At 28.8% G+C, this 12,563-nt stretch overlaps 1 protein-coding gene across 1 annotated transcript in view; it reads left to right on the top strand.

Moving 5' to 3' along the window:
• The first annotated feature begins 3,751 nt into the window (after nucleotides 1–3,751).
• Nucleotides 3,752–12,563, top strand: part of LOC129959066 (acetyl-coenzyme A synthetase, cytoplasmic-like) — a 46,139-nt gene continuing 37,327 nt past the window's right edge. Inside the window, exon 1 of the mRNA XM_056071862.1 lies at nucleotides 3,752–4,056. Within this exon, the coding sequence (XP_055927837.1) occupies nucleotides 3,752–4,056 (305 nt within the window). The remainder of the gene's footprint in view (nucleotides 4,057–12,563) is intronic.

Below are 12,563 nucleotides of genomic sequence, written 5' to 3'. Positions count from 1 at the left end.
TTTATATCATTCCTCAATAATTTGATAGAGATGAAGCTTGTGCTAAAAATAATTTATTATTTGACTATTTAGATATGACTGAATGTTACATTATCAGAAAGGGTTAATAATATCATTATAAAATGAATTTCCCTGAAAAAGATAATAATCAATAACTCGTTTAAAAGCAGGCTTGAATACTTTAAATACAGAAACAGGTTGTATGATTAATTATACAAAATTTGGAGAATTACATTCAATTATCTGTTTCAATTTGTCACATCATAAAAATTTTACTTCTTTAGAAAAAAGAACGTTACAATTGAAATGGCGTTTGAAACATATTACTCGAAAAGACTATATATTTTATAATGAAAGAAGGAAATAAAGGTTTTTTAAATTGTCTAAAAAAATTAACATTTAGTAGAAAAGAAGCCTAAGGTGACAGCCTTTCGAGTAAAAATTTTATCCTTAATAAATGGATGCTTATTATCCACTTTTTGATGATAGAATAAAAGAAGGTTCCATTGGGCCTTCAGGAGTTGGTTTTAAATTAACATACGATGGATAAAGTGATATAAACAATACAATAAAAAATGTAAATGTTAAGCGATTCAGCTACTAAATCGTATGTTGATTCGGTTCTAGTAGATATAAAATGACTGAATTACAACAAAGAATTTTTGAACATTCTGAACATAAGATTTCGACACAAGAGGTAAAATTATTGGACATGTCTATTTAGTGGCATGAATATTGCTAATAAGCGATGTTTAGATGATTTCTTAGAAAAAAATGCTTTGAATTTAAATGAAGGAAGTTATGATGTAAAGAAAAACATTTTTCAAATAAAAATGATGTTCCTGAACAATATGTAGATAAAATGATAAAAACCTGATAATCTATAATGAGAGATCATGATGGTAGCTATGTTGCATTTTTATTTAAAAATGGTTTTTTTTTAAGAAATTGTTTTTTTATTTTTTTTATTTTGGAAATAAGACTTACTAATGTTGCTAATCCTGTAGGATTAAAAGACTTGCTATTAATGAATATGTTGATAATATGTGATATGTTCAAACATTTGCAACTACTCAAGAAAGATATCATATAAAGCTAAAAGAGATAAGTACCTTTTCTAGTAGAATTTAATCTAATGAGTTCCAATTTGTTAACCTCTGAAGTGAAATGAGTGATATGTATATCAAAATTACAGTATGTTTAAAAATGTCAAATAATATTTTTTTTTGATTATAAAACTCAATAAGGAATTAATTCTCGATTATCCTATGACACCTGTCAATAATTAGATAAAATTTTTTGAATATGGAAAATGTGGTGATACTTTTTCTATATGTGCAGTCGTTAATCCTATACGAACTCAAACAAAGCTTTTTATTTCTTTAGAAAACTTTATGTAAGAGTTTGCTTTATAAATTTATTTTCTAAACAAATAGTTGATATCAAGAGTTTCTAAAAATCCTTGTCTAACTGAAGGTTTGAAAAAGCTCAATGCTTCGGATTCTCTCGCAACTACATCTTTCAAAAGAATGAAATAAACTAGAAATTGGTATAGAATATCCTGTAAATGAAATAAAACAAATATTCACGAAACATGGTGAAAAAATAATTGTAAGATTAGTAGATGAAGACTGAAAAGAATTTGTTTTTTCTACACGAACGATGCAATAATATAGAAATAAAACAACTCAATAAATTATCTGGATTAAATTTTAAATATAAGAGAAGATAGTTTTAAATATTAGAGAAGAAAAGATTGTGGAAAAGGAAATGAAACTAATTTAAATGAGTTCACAACAAAAAATATGAAGAATTTCAGTCAAGTTTATAACCATTAATAAAGAAAATCCTTCATATTTTTAACCGAAAGGACTGCAGATATTGAAGGTAACTCATGTTCGAAAATAATTCATTGCACTAATTGCAATCGTATAAATTATGTCACCTCCTGATCTACATACTACTCTAGAAATGTTATCTAATGGCAAGGTAACCAGAACTATTAGGATAGATAATTTAAGGCTCTATTTTATAATCCCGCATCTTTCAAACAGCCATAGCTAGTTCTTTTAAGGATAATTTTTCTAATTTTGGCACCCCGTTATATTTTTCTTGGTATTTATATATAATATAGTAGCCTTTAATTTTTAAATTTCTCCCATTTAAAGTAGGTAGAAAACTAATGCCCCAATGAATGATACAAAAAATAATAATAATAATTTTCCTTCAATAATTTTTTAGTCTTGATAGCTGTCTTCTTTTCGATATCTTTTGATAGGACAGACTACCATTTCATCTGTGAAGGTTCATCTGTGAATTCGAGGACATAACCGGCTTTTTCTTGATTAAGCACAGTCATCAATTACAGAAAACATTTTCTCCTATTTTTCATCTCGAAACTTATCAATGCATTTATGTTTTCATCAAGAGATAGCTATTTGTGAATTTCTTCTGAGGAATCCATGCAATTGCCAGCGATCAATGAGGTGTTTGTTTATATGTTTTCTGACTTGAAATCAAGCCCTTTCGTCGCTCATGTAAATGCCCATATCGATTCTTTTAGCATATCGCTCTGCTCTTAAATAATTTACTTCCATTTTTATAATTTATGAGGAATGTCAGATAAATTATTGAAATCTTATATAAACTTACTTCTATGTTTTATTTGTGTGTTTGATTTACTGAGGCATTTTTTGAAATATTGTGCCAATGGGAGTACATGTTTATAATTTTTCCGACACTTGAAGGAATCATCGCCTTTCCCCAAAAGTGAACATTCGCGTTTTACTAAGTTAGCAATTTCACTGAGTGGAAATTTAAATTTCCTTAAATTATAAAATAGTATAGATAGTACTTGTCGGTTGGACAGAAATTTGCTGCTTTCGATAGTGTACTGACACTCTCACCAACTAAAAAAAAAACACCTTTTGATGGCTATTTCCCAAATTTGAAGTCATGATTATTTTACTCTGACAGTGCCTAGAGCAAACAGGAATGAACACTTCTACAGCGATCATATCTACAGCGATCATTCTATCACGCCCATTCCTCTTCCTAGAGCTCATATTTGAGCTCTAGGAAGAGGAATGGGCGTGAACTGAAATTAAAACATCAAAAACTTATTAAGAACACCAGGGCTTCATGATCCCAAGAAGCACCAACTCGAAATCACATATCCACTCTCCATGTTTGAAAAACAAATTAACTTATTAATAAATTCAATGCCATGAAGAATAATATAAAATTAAATTATAGTCAAATAAAATGTAAATAAATAGTGAATTATTTCCTTCTAAATAATAAAACTCTTTAAAATGATCTTTTTAAGATAGTTCAGTACTGCGAAGAATGATGAAACATTTAAAAAAAATGAAGCTTTGTTATATTTATGAATTGAAATTTCTCAGTCTTATAAATTTATTTGATTCCAAGTCTTCTCAGCTATTTTTCATGACCAATATTCTAAGCTAAATTCTTGGAATAATATAATGAAAACTCTATTATTCTGTAATTCAAGGATATTAAATTCCTTTTTTTCATTAATCAGCGATGCTTTTGACGGCGCTAAAGAATTTGCTTTATTAAAACTTAATTTCGGGCATTCCGTTATGGAAAAAAGAAAAAAAGTGCCTTTCTCCCATTGAAGCGCTCAAGGGAAGCAAATATTGAATGCCCTTCGACATTCACCACCAGGCGCCGCTTTGTAGGAATAAAACGGCTTGCTCATGCCGCACTCGTCTATTCCTCCAAGATGGCGCAGCACCTTTTCCCTCCGAGCGAGGAGGTCTCGCGGAATGCCTGGATTTCTTCAATGGAACAGTATAAGGAAATGTACCGTAGATCTCTGGATGATCCCGATCGCTTCTGGGGCGACATTAGTAATGAGCTCTTCTGGAAGATGAAGAGCTCATCAAAGAATCTCTGCAGCTACAATTTTAACAGTAGTCAAGGAGGAATCTTCGTCAAGTGGTTCGCTGGGGCTCGAACTAACATCGCTTATAACGCTCTCGATAGGAATGTAGAAAAAGGGTATGGTAATAGAACGGCTTTTCTATGGTAAGCAACAGTTTTTTTCCCCCATCTCTAATTGTCTTTTTTAAATTTTTTTTCGAAAAGAAGATCAAGTGGGCTTTTTTTATTCCCTTTCCTGGAAATTTTTTAAAAAAACCTCATGTTATTTTCTGCAAAACAAGAAAAAAAAAAAAAAAAAAGGAGTTCAGAAATTTTGATAAAAAATCATACAGATGCATGAATACTTATTCGCTGCTCCTAAATATTTTAAGGCAAATTATATAATTATATATAGATTAAGGTTAATAATATAAAGTACAAAATTAATTCATATTTTTGTATCCTCTTATAGATTTTGATAAATAAATATTTCTATTTGCTCCAATTTTATAAAATTTGTTATTTATCTAAACTATTTCCTATCTAATTATCTAAACTATGTTATTTTTACGATTAAATGTGAAAAGAAAATTTTTCTTTCTAAGGTCAGATTTAATTCTGAGCAACTACGAACTCTATTTATTCCATTCAAGTTAATTTTCATTAACTTCTATAATGCATAATATTTGTGTTACACAAAGTTATAATTACGTTTAGGAGAATATCTGAATATTAAAAGAGAATCTCAGCTTTTTCGGACCTTTTTTATAAATAAATATTCATCTATTTACTTAAATATATTTCAAAAATTTAGTCTATTAGCTACTATAGTAGTGATTAGAATTCGTTATACATAGAAGAAATGTCAAACTTTTAAATTCAAATCAAATTTTATTATTTAATTAAAAACACGTATTATCATAAATATTGCAAAGAGAAAAATTATATCAATTTGATGAATTAATGTTGACGTAAGAGCAATAAAAAAATTAATTGTTGGTTACAATTTATGAGAGATATTTGGAGTTATAAAGTCTTTTATTTTCGAAATACTCCAGTATTCCCTAGTCAGAAAATAGCATTACTCTTCAACTTACTGCATGAATTTATATTCAGATTCAATTTGTTAAAGATCCTGACTGCCCTGGTTAATTAAGAATTCAATGCGTGCTATTATTTGGTTAATTAACCCTACAAGCTAAGACGTTTCACAGATTTTTATGGCATAAATTATTCACGTTAAATACTGTTTCTTGTTATGGCAATTTCTTGTTATAGCAACATATTCGACAGCATCTCAAGGCGAAAGAAATAGAATTCCGGAGGTTATGATGAACAATAATTACCGATAAAAGACAAAACTTTGGCGTATGCAGTTTACGAATGCTCTGCTACTACTAATATAAAAACCCTACAAATAAATAAAATGGGCCGTATAAAATGTCTGCTCTTTCATGTGTCGATTCGAACACATCCAGTCAAATTACTAAAAGTCTTGTATATACTTTTTCATTGACATAATTTAGATGTAAAGAAAAAAAAACCTTATTTAGGTAATGTGAAAGATGTACGGATTAGTAGAATGAAAAGTTATCCTTCATTGTGCCACAAATCTCTTTCTTGAACTCGTCATTTTATGACGTTCAACAATTCAAATATAAAGATAATTTGCGTTAGTCTTTGCAAATAAATTAAAATATTAAAAGAAGCTCATAGAACAGGGAAGGATACAGATGATATCCAACGGTATAATCGTTTAAAAATAATACAAAAAAAAATTGTCCCCAAATACATTTTCTACATCTTAACAAGGCTGCTCTAGGTACTGATAAGGTTTTAATTTTTTCCGATTTCACCCAAGACTGAGTATCCTCCCTCCAGTGTGTTGCGAGAAAACGACCTTGCCATCTGACCAAATGACATGGGAAAATAGTTTTTGTTTTGCTTCAAAATGTAAAGTTAATAGAATGAATGTCTTATAAAATCTCTTATAACGAACATAATTTCAAACAAAATAATTCATGATAGAGAATTTACCTATCCAAAATTCGCGCCTCCAAATAAATATTCTTAAAATGCATTCTGACTCTGCTTTGTAATATATTTTGTTTATTTTATATTACTTCCAAACCATGTAGTTATTTTTTAAATAATCAGCTCAGAAGGAGTAAATGATCTAAATATTACTTGCTTATTTCATAAGTCCATAATTTGAAACGAAAGAAAATTCGGAAGTAAAATAATCCAGCTTCTGACCTTATCCGGCCGCGTTATCTAAATCAATGAAAGAATCGATATTCGCTTCTAAATGGCTGGAGCCTTCTCCGTTGCGATTCTTCACTTCAAGTTGGAAGTACTTTCGTTCAGAATGAAAACTTCCGTTGAGAAATTGACCCTTTTATTAAGGAAACAAAAAATATTTAGACTAGGTTGATATCACATTATTTTATTTCGATAAATTAAAAAAAATTAAACAATAAAATATTCTTAGTTGCGTAATGTCCTGCAATTTTCATAGATAATAAGAACCTTTATAAGACATTATTTATTTGCTGGAAAGATAAAGAAAGAACAAAATATTTCTAGTAGTGAAAGAACCGGGTGAAAATTTCTTTAATGACGTCTCTAATACAAAGCATTTGAGAAAACAAGTTTTTTCTAAAATGATACAGCTAGTCACATTTTCAATCATTATCTGCTCATTGATATTGGACGTCTGCTATATATTATTCCACGTTTTGATTTCTTACAAGAAAAATTATTTTTTATGCATATCCCGATAGAAATTTCGATTCGCGTTCATTTCAATAAACATTATTGTTTAAATGTTTATCTATCTTTTCAAACAGTGGAAATTTAACCTAAAGGATGATAATCCATAAAATTTAAATCAAAAATAAATTAATAGTTTTTAGTGACACATTTTTATTAATGAACTAAAAAACAGATTGTTTTATTTTAATTATTTTTTATTGTTTATCATTATTATAAATATCATTGATTCCTTTCTTCATATATTTAAAACCAATCGATAACTACTCGTTGGAAAGAGATTTGTAGTCAAATTAAATGAATAATTACTTTCACGAAATATTAAAATAGTGTATTATCATCAATAAAACGTAAGTGCACAAAATTTTATGTTCAAGTACACCAAAATGTGAGTGAAAAATCGATTACAATGTTCTATCTTTATAAACATGAACAAATAAAAAAATGCTTCAAAAATAGCTTCAAATAGAAAATAAACTATCTTCAAATAAAGATGAGAGGAAAAAAATTATTTTTGTGTGTATGGGCATTTAAAAAAATACTCAGGCTCACTATTTTTTAAGTTATTAATACTTGCTTCCAGTTCCTAATTTAAGCTTTGATTCCGATCGATTCAAATAAGGAATAAGTTTCGATTTCACTCTACTGAATTTCTTCATTTTCTCCAATAAGAACGGCAAGTTGGTTCTGTATCGATTTTGAAAATGAGCAGCTGTTCAGTTCTTGATACGCCTGCTCAGTAATTGAGGATGTTTTGAACTGTTTCTTCAGCATTTTTCTTCAAACTTCTGGACAAAGAAAATAATTTGCATCAAAGTTTTTATTGTAATGAGAATTAATAATTTTTAATTCAGTTTTGCATTTTAGAAAGGAAAAATCAATTTAATTAACTAATTGCACTTTATATGTGAACTTCTGTCATTTTTTTCATCAAAGAATCATGATTTATATAGGGGTGATATAAATATTTCTGAAATTTTTTCTTCAGGTAAAAGTATGTGGTAAAACATCTTATCTGTATCAATGTGGGTAGAAGTGCAAGGATATAACCCTTTTTTTTATTTCAATTTACAGTTAGGGGACTATATTAGACAAATACGAGCAAAAATGAAAGATTTTGAGAGGTATAAAAAAAACCTTTACAGTCAATGAGTTAAATCATCGCAAAAACAAGATCATCAACAATTTGACATTATCTCCATCTACCAAAAGTTCGAGGCAACATGATCATTGAGCTTGTTGCCACCTGACGTCCACGGTTGGTTGAAACTGTAGACAACAACACAGTGGGGTTGAGATGAAATAATAAAAAAACATGAACAATGGTGAATGCTTAATCATGCGCCACTTCTTCCGCAGCAGTTGACGTCTAATCGGACCCTCATGACTTCATAAAAATCGTTGTTGCTAACCTTGATACCTCCAAAAAACTTTAGCTGGAGCTTCAATCTAGTTCCGAAATGAGCTCATTGTATTCATAGGCTGGCTTTCGATGTTTGTCATATTGTTTGATGTTTTCGTCTGTAAACTTCAGAGATTTTTGCCTATCTTTACTGCGTTTTGCCATCATTAATTTTTTGGTTGTGCTCCCTTGCAAGCAGTTGCTTAAATTGCAGGTCATCCTTTTGAGACCAATTAAGATTTCAAAAAGTGTGCATTTAGTACTGTGAGTTGTTCCATTCATGAGACATTTCAATCGCGGGACATACTTAAATAATAAATAGTTATATTACTTATATATTATATAATAAATACTTATATTCATTAATAATTAATTTACTCAAAACGGGGAATAATTATTCCTTGAATACTTTCAACTTGACCATTTCCACATAATACACTAATGATTATTTGAATGTGTTCAATCGGTTGCTGCTAAGCAATAATTTTGAAATTCCACAGATATAAAAATTTGTATGCCAAGTTTTTTTTTTTAATGTTAATTTGTCTGAAGAGTCTATAGCAGAAATTGATTTTGCTGGATAATTCCAGATAAATTTGTAAAAGGCACAAATGACCGTAAAAAGATATTTGTAACACTTTTTTTTGTTGATGATAAAAGTTCTAAAAGGGCACAATAATAACGGTCAAAAAGTTAATCTTCTTTGGGAATTGGATGAAATGGTCCTTTTCGCTTTTCGAGAGGGTAATATACTATTGATTACAATTTTAGATTACTTTTTGAGCCAATTTTTTTAAGTTGAGAGATGTAAAAGTCGCAAAATACAATTAAATCGGGTTTTTTCGAAGTGAAATGACATTGCGAACTATTCCCTTTTGAATAATTTTTGAGATTACCAAAAGTTTGAAATAGTCGTGTAACTTATACAAAATATCGTTTTTAAGAAAGTATTAATCTGAAGATGAAGATTTAATCGTGGTTTTAATCATGGTTTTAATGTGGGATAAGCATTCATTTTGTTCTCGTGCATCTTTGAACTTGCGTGTAAGATCATTTAAAAACAGAAGGTGTAACGGCTTAAAATGACAATATATTTCAACTGTCTATCAGGTTTGTCACAAACTTCATAATCAAATTTCAAAAACAGCAATATCCATTGGCAATTTTAGCTGGTAAGTCGCAATTATACATTGTTTTCGAATAAAGGCCACAATCAGTAATAATGCTGTGTATCTGAGTATTGCAATAAGATAGCACCAAAATTAAGGGAGCTTGCGTCAGTATGGAATTTTGAGAGAGAACCTTGTTTAATAATGTTAGAACTGAGTTTTGTGAAAGAATGATTTTAAAGTTTTGGAAGACTGCAATTAATTCAAAATCGTATTATATATTATCACGGGAAAAAAAGTCATTTAAGGGTATAGCTATGAATGTATACTTTAGAAATAATCTATTAAACAAGAAAGCTTTGAACCTTCTTAGGGTTTTTAGGCTGTGGGAATTCTTGAATAATTTGTATTTTTGAAGAAGAAGCAATGAATGTTCCCTTTTAACCCATTGGCTGTTGACTATCCAGAATCTGAATGTTCCTAAAACGGCTTCTCTACGTTCCTACTCTAGCTCTAGCAAAATATTAATCACGAATTACTCAGAAAAAACTTAAGGAATGTTTATAGACAGGGCCGGTTATGTTTCTTCTTTCCCTCGACCTTATTGTTCCCAATAATAATTCGGGATAATCTTCCACCTCTCCTGCCTATCTTGGTTGGAGAGGTGAAATCTGTCTTCAAGTATCTTTATCCCCTATCTATCTTCTACTTATCTATACCAGTTGGATAACATTGGGAATATCGAGAACTAATCCAGTTAATAGGTCTTGTGTATTCGGATAATCATCCATTGCTTGCCATTCAAAATAATAAATCTGTCAAGTTAGTCATTTTCTTATTATTTTTCAATTAAAATCTTGTTATTCACTTTGAAAATCTCTTCTCTTTTAGCATCACAGAGAAAAAAAATTTCAAAAAATTCCTGTATGATGATTTTAAAAATTACTATTTTTAATAAATATAAAAAAAATGTTTAATAAATAATTTCGAGAAAACATCGCTCACTGAAATGCATTTCGAAAATAATAGATTTTTTTTCGTCTTTCAGTCAGAGAATTTTAATTAAGTTTCTTTTTTACTTCAATATTTCAGATTTTTATTCGCAGATTTATTAGAATTCTTTGATTACATTATAAATTATAATGTAAGTACATTATAATATTTTATTTTATATTACTTAACAATGCAATAATAATAAATATTCTTCTTCATTTAGAAATGAATGACATTTTGAATCAAAAATGAAAATTAAAATTGTGAAGGAAAATGTGCTGTTAAAATTTATTATATAAAAAGTTTGTATAACTTTCTGCAAAAGAAAGTTGAAAACTTTCTAACAAAAAGAATTTTTATTTACATCTAATTTTTAAGGTCTTAAAATATTAAGATAATCTTTTATCCATTGCAGATATTGCACCATATACTACTACTTTTTAAAAAATACTACTTTTTACTTTTATTAAATATTATTTTCTAAAAAATTTCCACCGAAATTATTAATTAAGAGACTAGATAATAAGTTTTAAAACTTAATTTAAAACTAAAGTAAGAAAATAGTTTAAAGCATCTGCTTACGTACTAAAATTATTTTTGATCAAAATTTACGTTTTTTTTTTTTTGACAAATATTTTAAGTATTTGTTTCTTATATTATTTATAGAAATGTTGCAAATTTAGGTAAAATTAGCTGATGTACCTGGCATTACTTCCTAAGTGCATTCGTTTCGGTCTCTACAAATATTGTTGCAAACTTCCTCCTCATTGATTTACTTTTACTGAAATGAGCTTTTCAAATCTCACCTTTTTATTATCTTAGAACTGTATGGTTTTATTATGAAAATATGAGAAGTCTTGCGGGTGGTATACCTGCTTTTACCGAATAATCAAGAATTCCTCTTCATGCGCTGATCAATTCAAATGATTTTCAAAGGCAGTGTTAAGACTGCGTGTGGATTTTATAAGGTGATTATGTTACGAATTTGAAGAGAAAATTACTCAAGAAAGAAATATTTTTTTTGATCATAGAATTTTCAAATGCGTGACAAAATAATCAGGTTTTTATTTTATTACAAGAATAAAAATCATTGTTATAAATTTATGTTTCAAAACATTTTGAAAAATTTTGAAACAGAGATTAAAACAAAACAAACAATGAAGTAGATGTCACTGAAAAGCAAATATTTAGAATTTTAGGACACCGTGAAAATTGTATTTGTGAAATAATATGATTCGAAGTTATTGCAATGAATTGCCCTCTTAACATTAATAACTGATTGGAATTTTAAAATATTTTTTATGGCGCCACGTTTCACATTTTCTGAATCTAATACGTCAAATATTCTAGATGTGAATAACCAGTGCCAGCTTGTCTGATCGTTAGAAAGCCCCTTAATTTTAAGACAATGAGGGTCTAATGGGTATGCCAGGTCAAAATTTTCACCAGATAGAACTATCAGAAATTAAAATTGCGGCGAATTAAATTAATTAACGAAATTAAACAGGGCGAAATAAAGGTCTTCACTTACAATTTGTCTTCCACACGAATATTATAAAGAGTCGCAAATCCAAACTTGTATTAAATGTTGATGTCATATATAAATTTTTGAATTCCAAATCTTGTATTTCGTTGAAGTACAGTTTTGGAAACTTAAGGAAAGAACTGACAGATCATTTTGACGGGACTACATCTAAATGTCGTCAAGTATTAAAAATTACTACCCCTTCTTCTTAGATCTAAAAGATTTCTAAATATTGCATTTGTCAGTAATTTAATGAAATTTGGATGAATTCAACCTCATAACTTTGAGAGATTATACCCATAAAAATTATGATAACCATTACTAACTAATAAACATTTATTTATCCAGATAGGATACCTCCACACATTTATTTACATTAGATTTACTTAATAGTTCGAATTATATTTGAGATAATTTCTCTGAAACGTCGTCAATTATGCTTGCTTTGTTCCTTTTACTCAAACTTTTCAATTTTCAGAGGATTTTTAATAAGACCTAGAAAGACTGAGAATAACAAAAGAGAAAATAATTTTTTTTTGTTATAAAAAAATTGAAATTCATTTTCAAGGTATAATTAAAAAATAATAATTTTTAAAAAATTTTATAAGGCACTGCGATTGTTAGTTGATAAATTTCAGAACGCCCACCATTCCTTCAGAAGATATCTAAATTTCCTTTCCTGAATCGGCCCGTGTCATAAAAACAATCATAAGAAACTCATTAAACGTGCTAAGAGAATAATTGTGTCATACTTTTTCTCTTGTGCCCTAATGCGAACAGACGGTGTTTTCTACCCACGTCTAAATCCTGCTCTCCCGTGAAAAAATAAATTGAAATTTTTCTCTTCTTGGCGGCCTGATATATATATATA

Source organism: Argiope bruennichi, chromosome X1, assembly GCF_947563725.1.
Source record: "Argiope bruennichi chromosome X1, qqArgBrue1.1, whole genome shotgun sequence".
Lineage (NCBI taxonomy): Eukaryota > Metazoa > Arthropoda > Arachnida > Araneae > Araneidae > Argiope > Argiope bruennichi.
This window is presented reverse-complemented; position numbering and strand designations above follow the sequence as displayed.